Source organism: Myzus persicae, unplaced genomic scaffold (assembly GCF_001856785.1).
Source record: "Myzus persicae strain clone G006 unplaced genomic scaffold, MPER_G0061.0, whole genome shotgun sequence".
NCBI classification, from domain to species: Eukaryota; Metazoa; Arthropoda; class Insecta; order Hemiptera; family Aphididae; genus Myzus; species Myzus persicae.
In genome coordinates this window covers 584443-596640 of record NW_019104189.1, presented here as the reverse complement: position 1 = coordinate 596640, position 12198 = coordinate 584443, and the positions used below count along the sequence as shown (strand labels likewise).

General features: G+C 31.1%; 1 protein-coding gene across 1 annotated transcript in view; it reads right to left on the bottom strand.

The window, feature by feature from the left end:
- Positions 1-3316, bottom strand: part of LOC111039764 (angiotensin-converting enzyme-like) — a 38225-nt gene extending 34909 nt beyond the window's left edge. Inside the window, exons 1-2 of the mRNA XM_022323385.1 lie at positions 3144-3316; positions 2358-2724 (exon numbers count right to left, since the gene is read on the bottom strand). Of these exons, the coding sequence (XP_022179077.1) occupies positions 2358-2724; positions 3144-3316 (540 nt within the window). The remainder of the gene's footprint in view (positions 1-2357; positions 2725-3143) is intronic.
- Positions 3317-12198: the final 8882 nt, after the last annotated feature.

Genomic DNA, 12198 nt, shown 5'->3' with positions numbered 1-12198 from the left:
AACCACCGTCGCCGTAGTTCCCAATTTCGATTATCACAAATGTGTGATCGGGTCAGTACCTATAGGCTATAATATACGATCTCGCGTGTGTCCTCCAATCGTTCATAAATCCCAATTAGCGTATAGGTACGATTGAGTTTCATAAAATGTTTAAAAAAGATAACTTATACCAATACGATGTGAAAATTCAAGTTTGAACCTGTTGTAAAGTTGCAATACTACCACATTATAATATTATGATTTTATTACCATTTAATAGTTATTAATATGTGAAGAAAACATTATCAAGTGTTTATAATAATTATTTTAATACAATTTATACATCATGCAATGGACGTAAAATACATTTTGTGTTTTTGAGCATTTAACATTGAGCAGAATATTCAAAAATATATCAAAACGCAGTTTTCTTAGTTATTGCACTATTTTTATGGTTCGGCGTATTGGTTATTTTGAAATATTATTTATCTTGTTTTTATATCAAACGTACTATATATTTATTATTATATATTATGATCGTTGTTTGAGACTTGAGTACTGAACAGCTTATGCATAGTAATTATAGTGCCTTTTAAAGTAATACATCTGAACAAAATATTATAATAAGTTAACATTCAGCAATTTAAAAACATTAAGGAAAGAACAACAATTTATTTTTCTTACTTTTTATAATTTATAAGTAATAAGTAGGAACCTATAATAAAAGTCAGAATTCAGTAAGATCAAGAAATAGTGTTTTAGTTATGTGATATTATTAATATTAGTTTAACAATTCTTATTTATATCGAATGTTTTTTTTTAATTTGGTATATTTTCTTTTCATTATATATTTTATCAAATGCCTGATAGGTAAAACAAAAAGATTATTCTTGAGTTTTTAAAATACGTTTTCCCAAATTTATGTAAAAATTTTAATATAAGAGTATTAAAAAAGCAAAAAATCATAGTTTTATTTATTTATTAAAGTATAGGTATAATAATTAATAGGGGAAACAATCCCCTAACTCAGTTACTCAATTTGATTTATTGCCTACATAGACAATTTAGCATTTTCGAATACTGTTAAGAGTAAAGAATAATAAATGTCCAAAAATTGAGTATCAACAAACTGACATAATATCACATACTATAGCTGGTGCATTTAATACTTTAAGCAGTTGAATTAATATATTGAATTACGCACTTATGGTATTAATCAATTTCAACTACAAAAAGTCACACCGATTTAAATAAAATAATAGTTAATGAAAATGCCTATGCGGCTATGCTCAATGCATATTAATCATAATATACATATATTGATGAGGGTAAATAGTAATATTAATATAATTAAAATTGGAAACTATAAATATTGTCACGGATATTTGTAAATTAGTTCAGTAATATTATTTATCTATACTTATTTTAAGATTCCATGGAAATACGATAAAAAATTGAAATGAATTGGGTACCTATACATATTATTTTAACTTTTAAGGTATACAGTGTATTTAAAAGTAGTAAAACTATCAATATGCTATATAAGAATCGTATTATACATCATCGTTACAACTTAGTAACAAATACCAATAAACTGTTTTAATTGAAAATAAAGGTTTGAAAAAAACATATAATATATAACATTATGTAAGCATATTATTTATTCAAACAAATCCACAACTTGACGTCTTCACTAGACCTCTGTTCCGAACTACACATATTTTGTTTTAAATTGTCAACAAAAAGTTCTATAATTTATGATAATTACCTACTCACGGTGTAATAAGATATATTGAATTATACAGTAGGTAATTGTAATAATCGTGCTGTTCATAAAAAACCACAAATGTTGTATAATACAACATATAGTATACAAGTTGTTCTATATCCTATATTAATGTAAATACCCAAGCAATTTCAGGAGGTAAAATTGGTAATGAATCTGTTACACCCGCATAATAATACAAAATTATAAACGTGAAATTATCATCAAATTATTTTTATATCCGATAATGTAATTGGTATAATATGTGTTATTAATTTATTATAAGTATTTAATGTACTACAATATTATAGCCTCGGTATATGTATCAGTGATGTAATATTATAATTAATAAGCATCTGCATAACAAATCACATATTATTTGATTATCAGTCAAAAATGTATCGTATCTAACGAAGAACTGCGAACTCCAAAGTTAAAAAAAAATGTATGCACCTTAAAGTGCTGGTAAGTGGTACGTAACTCTTATAAAATATTATTATGCTATAAATGATGTCACATAATATATTAATACCTCGGATACCTAGTCATACCTACTCATCATAAACGTAACGATATGAAAACTAAGCAATTAAGTAATATAAACAGAACTTACCGCTCTTATTTGCGTTCCCTCGTTGACGTTTGTCTCGAAATCCCATTGCGCCTGCACGTTGAGGTTGCACTGTTGTGATCCGGCCACGTCGAGCTGTTGCAATAATTGCCGGATGTTGCTGTTGGACAGCGTCAAAGGTCCCTGTTGAACCGAGGATGTCGGTAAAGGCGATACCCGCGGATCGGACCGGGACGTGAATCTACCGGAAGTCTCGAAATTCTGTTCGGGTTCGTCGGTAGTGAACTTCCGGCCACCCCGCTGGAACCCTGGCTGCTGCTGCTGCTGTTGCTGCTGTCGCTGTTGGAATATCCCATCGAAACCAGTCCGAGATTGCTGATTCTCCTGTTGCTGCTGCTGCACTGAATACCTGCACCAGAAGTCAAACTTCAATTATTGTAATTTGTAACCAATATATTGTACAAACATTAAATATAAATAGATGAATTGTGAGATAAAGGGGTAGTCAGAATCTAGTTTGTAACAATCGACTACTTAAAGTCAAAATTTGGCTTTTGTCTATACACATGGATACATTGGAATTACGCATTTAGTATATATATTACACATTTCTAGAAAGTATTAAAATAAATGTGTATATTATGTACGAAATGTGAAATAGAAATTATACAATTATATAATTTTATATCTTTTGTGAAGATCGATCATGTTTTCAAAAATATTTGGAAAGTGTACATAAAATATTCATAATAAAATAAATATAGTATTACATATATTTACTGTCGACACTGTTTGTAAAATCACAGGATAAAACTGTTTAGTACAGACCTGTTGAACGCGTCCTGCAGGATGCGACGTCGGTCTTGTAGATCTCCACCTGCCAGAAAATAGTCATTGGGATCCAGGTACTTGTTGTCCACCTGGTCGGCCTGGCATCGGGCCAGCCTCACAGCTGAAAGGATTGTTGCCGAAACGACAAAGATCGCCGTCAAGGCGTTCATGTTGTATCGCCGGTAGAAAACCCGACGAAAATCGACTGTTGCGATTATATTATAGAATTTTTTTTTTTGCTTAGCTAAGTTACAGGTTATAGTGTTTTATTATTTGTAAACACGATTGTTGGAGAAAAGAAACGTTTTCAGAAAAAAAGTCGGGACATTCGGAACGATACAAACTCCGTCACACAAAACCGAAACTACGCGAACGCGGCGATGTTCGGACTGCAGGCAGACAAATCGTGCGCGTTGCATATATGAGGCGGCCTAATGAGTCGTACGTATAGGTACTGATAACGACGGCGACGAAGACGAGGAGACTTGAACGAAGCCGCCGGGCTTCCTAATAATAATAATAATAGTAATAAAACAACGGTCTGGCGTAGGTGGGGAAGCGATATGTGTATACACAAAACGATTCTCCGCAGGACGGCGGCGCGTGTCGAAAGTTCGCCTTGAACCGCATAATAACACAACATATAATAGTCAACGAGATCTGTAGCCGACGAGTAGTGGCTCTTTTTTTTATTAGTTGCTTGTCTTTCAGAACATAACACGCGAAGACATAATAATATTATATTGTAATAAAAAAATAGAAACGTCAAAAAATTTATTTTCGGAATTGACATTACAATGACGTATATTGTATGGGTTTTTTAAGGCGATATTATCGATCAATTAGACTGTCGATCACTATACTGTCATACATGTATAGGTACTCTGGATTCACATTTCCTGATCCGTATAATACCTACCTATGAGTTAACCCCGTTGACCGCATTAAAATGCGTGTTCATCGAATACCCGCCGACAATAACATAATATTGATACTACCATAACAATACAAATACATGCCCGAAAGTCTATCAAAGACCACAGTGTCACACGTTCGTCATATTTTTGTCGATTACTATTTATATTATTTTATAAACGAACAATATCATTGAATACAAGTGGGCAGAACGAATAGTATAGTATAATAATATTGAAATCAATGGATGCCGCATTTAAAGGGTATTAGTTTTTTTTCGTTTAAGGTTTAATTTGTATACTGCAGTACACTAAGTGCAGTAACAATATAAGGCACACATTTTAATTGTTGATTTAAGATAATTATAGTGTCTCAACTCATATCGAATCAAGCAGAATTGTTTACCTATGTTTCATTTGTTTGGGTCAGCATTATAATAATATTTTGTCATGTAATTATAACATGACATAATCGTATTATGATCCCAGTTGTCGTATCTTTGAAAATAAATTATTATGTTTACGAATAAAAAAAATAATGCACTTAAAACTTTTTATGGACAGTCAACTACACTAACATATTATACAGTACTAATAAGTAAAAATAGGTATTTGCAATTACCATCGTCGTAATTAGAGTATAATAATGCTTACATGCATATTTTGTTATAACTATATATTTATGGATCAAATATCTTTTTTTGTCGTGTTCATAAAATAATGGAACGATTAGAGTCACCCTTACAAATATTACCAAGAGCTGTAGGTACGACGTTCGAAAACATGATTGGATTACCTACTCACGTATTTTAACGTACAAAATTCAGAATAAACATCGCATTAAGGTTATTGCTCAATTGTTTGAATTGTTTACATCAACTCATCTGTACTGTATACAGAGTGATTTATTTAACTGATTGTACTAATCTTCCAAGTCGGTTATAATTGTATTTGAAAAAAATATAAAATCTTATATAATACAGATAGAAAATTATTTATACGTTGTAAACATGATTACTGGGTACGTTTTATCACAGTAGATGTTAAGGTCAGTCTTAACAAAAGAGACTATCAGAAAAAGAAGATTTCACTGGGTAGGGCATGAGAAGCAGTGAAAAGTTGAAACTCATTACTAAGAGCTGTGATTGAATAAAATCCTGTAGGAAAAAGAAGCCCCGGAAAGACCAAACGAGGTTGGAAGGTACAGTGAAGTGGAAAACGGAAGCATTTGTAATCTGATCAAACTGGAAGACTCTGGCGTTGGCTAGAGATGGTCGGAGAACATGGCTATGAGACGAGGTGGTTCCACAGTGGCCGAACAAGCGCGAAGAAGAACATTTAAAGGTTTTCAAATCTTTATTTTTTGCTACCTATAATTACCATACTCATGTCATTAATATTAATAGCATAATTTTATGAAAATTAAAAATAACGCAACCTGGAGTTGAATGGATTACTGCATAGTGCATATCCATTATTATAATATTATTGTGTATTCGTGCGCTTAATTTACACGTCTAGATAACTACGTGATTACCCCTAGGTTATCGGATTATAAATAAATGATGAGTATTACAGACATTGGCTGTATTTGCGTAGGCGTTACATAGGTACATCGTACATCGAATTTTTACAGTATTTCAAACATATTGCATGTTATTATATTGGGGCGGGGTATGATACAAATATATAGGAAACCCGATACCGTCTTGTCAGGATATAAGCGGTGGGCGGGCGGGCGGGAGTTCGCTGGGACATCTCCAAGTGGCTGTCGTCGCGTGGATCTGGTCACGATAATACTTATATTTCACGCGATCCGCCGATGTCGACGAAAGCGGGGTTTTAAGAGGGGCGACATTTCGGTAAGGAAAACAAAGGAGAAAATTAAGAAGAAGACGCTCGCGGAATTCGCGAGGACGCGGCCGCGTTGATTTATGTCACAAGGCTACTTTGCAGTGAAAATGACGAAAGTCGAAGCAATGATCGTAATAAACGCAAGAAAAAAAAGGTAAGTAAACACATAATAATATTATAATATAATACACACGACGGGTTCTTTTTATTTCGTTGCCTACGTTCTCGCACGCGGTTTATAAGAAGAAGGTCGTCATAATATTATTATATTATACAGGTATACCTGGCCAGGCCGGTCTGTGGGAACATTTCGGCGGACGACGATTGTATTCGGCATGAGGAGGACGCGCGTGCACCGTGCACGAAGGTCTGTGATATGGAAATCGGACGTGGTTCTCATGATAAAAATGTTGTGTGCGATAATATTATTGTGTTTGCGCGAGTTTTCCGTTCGACGTCGCAAATGCTGCTGAATCATTTCGAGCTTTTCTCGCGGCAGCCGGGAATGGGAAAAACAGTCTTCCGACTCGTACCGGTCACACATCGTTGTTATGCGTAGAAAGCAAAATGGTCAATAGCATTGTGTTATGTGTGGTTGGATAACGATTTTCGCCGGCAGTTATTGCCTATAAGTAATTGCCCGAAAACGGAACAATAAGTCCAGCCGTAATGCAGACTGCGACGATTTTTATATTTTAGCACTATACTCAAACTAACCTAACCATTTTTCAAAATGCGTCCACGTAACGTTGTCATTAACGCAAAATGCGACTTGAATATTCTTGTATGTATAGGTATACTATGCGACACAGGTATAGTGTAGCTGGTGTTGGCAAGTATCAATATGTAAACGAAAACGAACCGTTGAAAGTTCATTAAAAATTATACCAAGTATCATATACATCGATGTAAACTTATTGTTTTTGAAATAAAATAATAGATATATTTCTTGGAGCTAACAGGTGCCTACTTTGCCTAAGTGTATTATGTACAATGTTCGTGATATGGCGATTGAGTAACAAATGGTTGAGGAAAGTACCTACGTAATAACTCATGCGATACAACAACTAAATGTAGGTACATGCAAATCGTATGAGTTAAGATTTTTTCTTTCTTATGAATTAAGAACATATTTCTACTGATGATATTATTACTAATTATTATAATTTATAATTCTCATCGTTAGTGATGCAGTTTTGTTTTAACCAGTATGCAAATTATATCTATATCCATGTCTTTAGCGAGTCTTTTTTTTAAAATACATAAGTGTTTGTATATAGTAAGTGGTGTATGCTGTACAAGTAGGTATATTATAAAATTCAATGATAGATAAACGCCCTCATTATGTAATTTGTAATAAAATATATAATTCAACAGTAAAAAAAATTAACAATCATTTGAATTTTGATGCTTAGAAAAAATACGGAATTACATTTAACTTTACCCACATCTACGTAATATGATAATGAGACAGCTGAAAAAATTGAAAACACAGTCATTTATATTGTATTATATAAGTACTATGCATATTGTTAGTACTATATTATAGTATTTGGTACCAACTACCAACTAACGATGGCTGTCCTCCACCCCCAACATTTTAAGAAAATTAAAAATATTTTTCTATGGTCTACGAAAGTTACTGCAAATACAAATTTGTATAGCCGGACAGAAACAAAAATCTAAAATGCAACCTCGGCATCAGTAGGTACGTATGCTAAACTTGAGAGACCCTAGTTAGAAACCAACTCTGTCTAAGCACATTATCAACCCTCCAAAGAAAAATCCTGGCAACACCAATGCCTACTACTGATTTATAAGGTTGCTAAGTAAATTGCGTGAAAAATGTTCGGTATTCCAAGTTGGGAAATCAAAACTTCAAAAGACTGTAATAATATGGCTTACATAGTTAACCGAAAAAGAGGCGATTACGGCGTGTACTAGCTAACGACTAGTAACTGCTGTATAAGTGTCTAAGTGCACTCACTTGTCCATGTTGTTAACACGTACAAGTATGTAACCGACTTATATAGTGTCCGATAGTTTACATAATACAACATTATAGATCACTATTATTATAAAGTTAAATTTTAACTGTATTATATTATGTAGGTAGGTATAAATATGCACTAAAATAATAATTATGTTATGAATATCCACATAATATAATAGTACGTATATACTATATGCAAAACTTACTAAATAGTAAATACTGCACCGCCGATGCGTCAACATAATATTCAACTATGAAATTCTACTTATGTGCAATTAAAGTGCGTTAATAATAATTATTATGCGTTGCGCACTTAATTTATATCGTATAATGACGCTAATCAAAGCTTGAGGTCACCCATCGCGCATTTTCCCAACAGGAGCGGCTCGCCGGAATACTGCACTATGCGCTGTATTTTTTTCGTGATATATATATATATATAGAGTCTCAACTTGTATTTTTATAAGGACTCCGCCTATTGTGCAATATTTTTATACCTAAATTTTTTCATGAGCGTCCGTCTATTGCTGCTTAGTTTGCGTGTGATCGGCAAAGCCAAATTTCATCATGTCGTGTTCATCATATATATGTATAACATGTCCCACCTATCGTCTATGTCATGGTACATCCGTGATCATAAATAATACATTTTACTGTCTTAAAATAATATATAATACCTAAAAATATTAATCTTTTTTTTCCACCAAAAATCATAATTATTATTTTATTTGTCATCGCACACCACAAAATGTTTTCTTCGCGATTCGCCGGTTATCACATATATTGTAATATAAGTAGGTACATACAAAAGCAAAAACAAATATAATTATAATTTCGATTTTTCCTACAGCAGGTGTAAAAAATTAATATTTTTGAAATCGTGGGACTTTATGGTGTTTTTATCTTGGACGCGGGTAAGGTACCTAATACTATTGTACAAACAGTCATTTTAGAAAGCTTATACCTACAGTCCCAGGAAACGCATTTCCGCCCGCGATAATAACATATGATATAAAATCAAGTACATGTGGAAACGAAACAACGAAATGCGTTTACGATTTATAAACAGTTCACATTATATATAGGTACGATCCAAATATAAACGTCCGCTGCAAACGGTATAGTACAGTTGTATAATATTATGATATCACTGTTACTGTTGCTGGTCGAATGACTGTTTTTTAGCATGTATACCAATGTGTTTTTTTAGTAATATAAATCATTGGATGGTTAAAGGATTACACTTTACACGTTTTAAATATATGATATTATTGAGCAATAAACAAATTAAACCATCAAAATCAAAAACTGATATTATTTATATCACTGAAAAATGACCATCGTTTTAAATGAGTCTTAAAATTACTATAATTGTACCGTATTTTAAATAGTAATTTATTTTACATTTATTATTATTTATTAGGTGTTTATTATTAATTTACCTACATAACACTATAATATTATTCCGGTATGTATCAGTACTCGGATGAACCATATACCATATAACAACACGATGATTAATCAAGAAAAAAACAAATGTTTGATATTTCTGTTACGTGGTTTTTTATGAAACAATTACTTACACATAATACATTGTCACATTGATGCGGAATTAATTATTATAGGTACAGTGTAATCAAATAAGTTTCACTGGTTACCAATGGTTATTTTATAATTTATTTGTCACGATTTAAATAATATTATATAGGTACCTATACTTAATAGTATTATATTCATAATATAATATGTTAATAAAATACATTCTTTGTACTTTAAGTACGATGTTGGGCGAAGAATAATTTGTGCATATACATAATTTAATATTGTTAAGGTTCTTTAGATATTAGTACTAGGACACTATAGGCAGTATGAGTACATAATTATTATGAACGTGTTATCATAAAACATTTTTATATTGTATTTTTTAGAATGGATATTATTATTTGTATTACTATCAGTAATAATTCTATAAGAACATTACTCAATGAGATACTATCTTTATATTACCTTTCTTGGATAACAATGATCATTTTAAATTGAAAGACAATTATGATAACAAGTCATTATTTAATTTTAAAGTGCAATATACCTACTGCAGTGTTCTTACGTAACATTTAAAATAATAATAATTGATTAACATTTACTCCTAAAAAAAATATGAATTCAATGTCTCATAGATTATTTTATATAGGTTTTTTTAATATTGTTCGAAATCTATTTAAATATATGTATATATTTTATTCAAAACAATACTATATCGTAACACCTATTACGTTTTTTAAAGAAAATTCAAAATAAAATGTAGGATGTACTCGTGTAGAAGATTCATATATCTTAATATCTATGTAAATGAAAATTTAGCACATTTATTACCTTTGGTACCTATATAAAGTATAAAAAATATGCTAAACGTTTTTATAGGTAATATATTTATTCTACATTTTCTTTTGAACACTATTTGGTTCAACTAGGTATAATAAATCTACAATAGCCAATCACGTTGTTCAATATTGTAGAAATAACCTTAAGCTAATTAAAAAAGGTTAACTAATAACTAAAATATTATGAATACATTTTAATTTTAAAAAAGACACAAACCCAAACTTTAAACCATTAAAATTAGCTATAGGTAAACCGGTTACACATATAAACCTATTGTAATAATCTACTGACGAAAATTGTATCTACATTTTTGATTTTTTAAACAAAATTTATTGAATCAATAATAGTTATAAGAATGAGGACTGTCACCTGTATGTTAACACTTATGTATGATCACATTAAAAATTAAAAATGTACTATCACAAAAAATTGATATTTCAAAAATCACTACAAAATGGCAAAACAACGGAAATCATTTACACCTTGTCAATAATCAATATACAAATGTAAATACTTAATTAAGTAAATAACCTTCAATTAGTTACAAAAAAATTGTCTCTTGTTTGTTGGTTAGTTGAAAAAATCAGTTTACTCTTTTAGATATCATTTCGATGGGAACTTATTAGCTATTCATAATTAATTAATAAACATTCAAACAAGGTTTTTTATACTGTAAATTGTCTGTAATACAGCAGTGCCTATAACTTATAAGTATACCTATTTCAATAATTTATATAAAAAATTGTTTTCAATATTTACAGGAAATGTTTTGCCTCTAAAAGTCTTTATTCACTTTTTAGAAGTAAAAAGTATATTTTATACCAATGTGAACATCTGAAAGACGAAAATTTGAGCTTAAATTAAATGTGACTTTAATCACATTTTATCTAAGTTATATCGTATATATTATTCTAACAGGTCACTGTAGCAGACAATAACAGACTTACCGTAAATCATAACCAAATAAACAGAAACAATATTTAATTACACAATTTGATTATTGACAGCCTCATAGGTCAGAGTTGATGATTTAATTTTCCACTTAAGTGGATTGTACACGATATTTAAATATTTTCTCTTCCAACCAGAAATACTCAAACACTATACACATCGTTCAAGCGTAGGTATATAGGTAATCCTATAGGAAATGTAAAACCAAATTTTGGTGAAATGCTGGAAGGCTTATAAATATATTAATATATGAGTTTCATGTCCTCCAAAACAACGTATCTACATCATCTCGCGTGTACATAGGTATGGGCGCTCATCACGTTTTTCCGATAATATATTCGTCTTGAATGCTCATAGACACATTCGGTGCTATCCTTATCATAAAGTATAAATCTGACTGATACATGAAACCCATCAGGACTCCGTCGAGTTTAATGAACTGTTCACAATCTATACCACCGTAATAAAATGATGACGGATCGTCATCGTCACGATGATGGTATATAACATAAAATAGCCAAATGGACACAATAATTACCTACCGATACTCGATCTAGTAATACGGAGGGAATACTATGGTGAAACAATATATTTGTATCACACTATTAGGTAGAAAGAAAACAAATTTGTCGTAATAACGATTACAGCTATTGTGTATTGTTGTAATGGACATAATGGTTTTTTAGCTAAGCATATTGTATCTTTTTAAAAAAGTCGTTGGTATATACAATTCGGAAATACTTTATAGTTGTTGTTTTTTTAAGATTAATATTCTTAATCTCCTTGATAATTAGTTATTAACGATTGTCATGTCAATCTACATAATATTATTATTCTCCCCTGTTTAAATACAAAATGTATATTTTTATGCTTCTTAATTCATCCGTAAATGATTTACTGTTACGTCATAAGAATATTTTGTTTTTTGTAAAATAGTCTTATTTCTGTTCAGCAACTC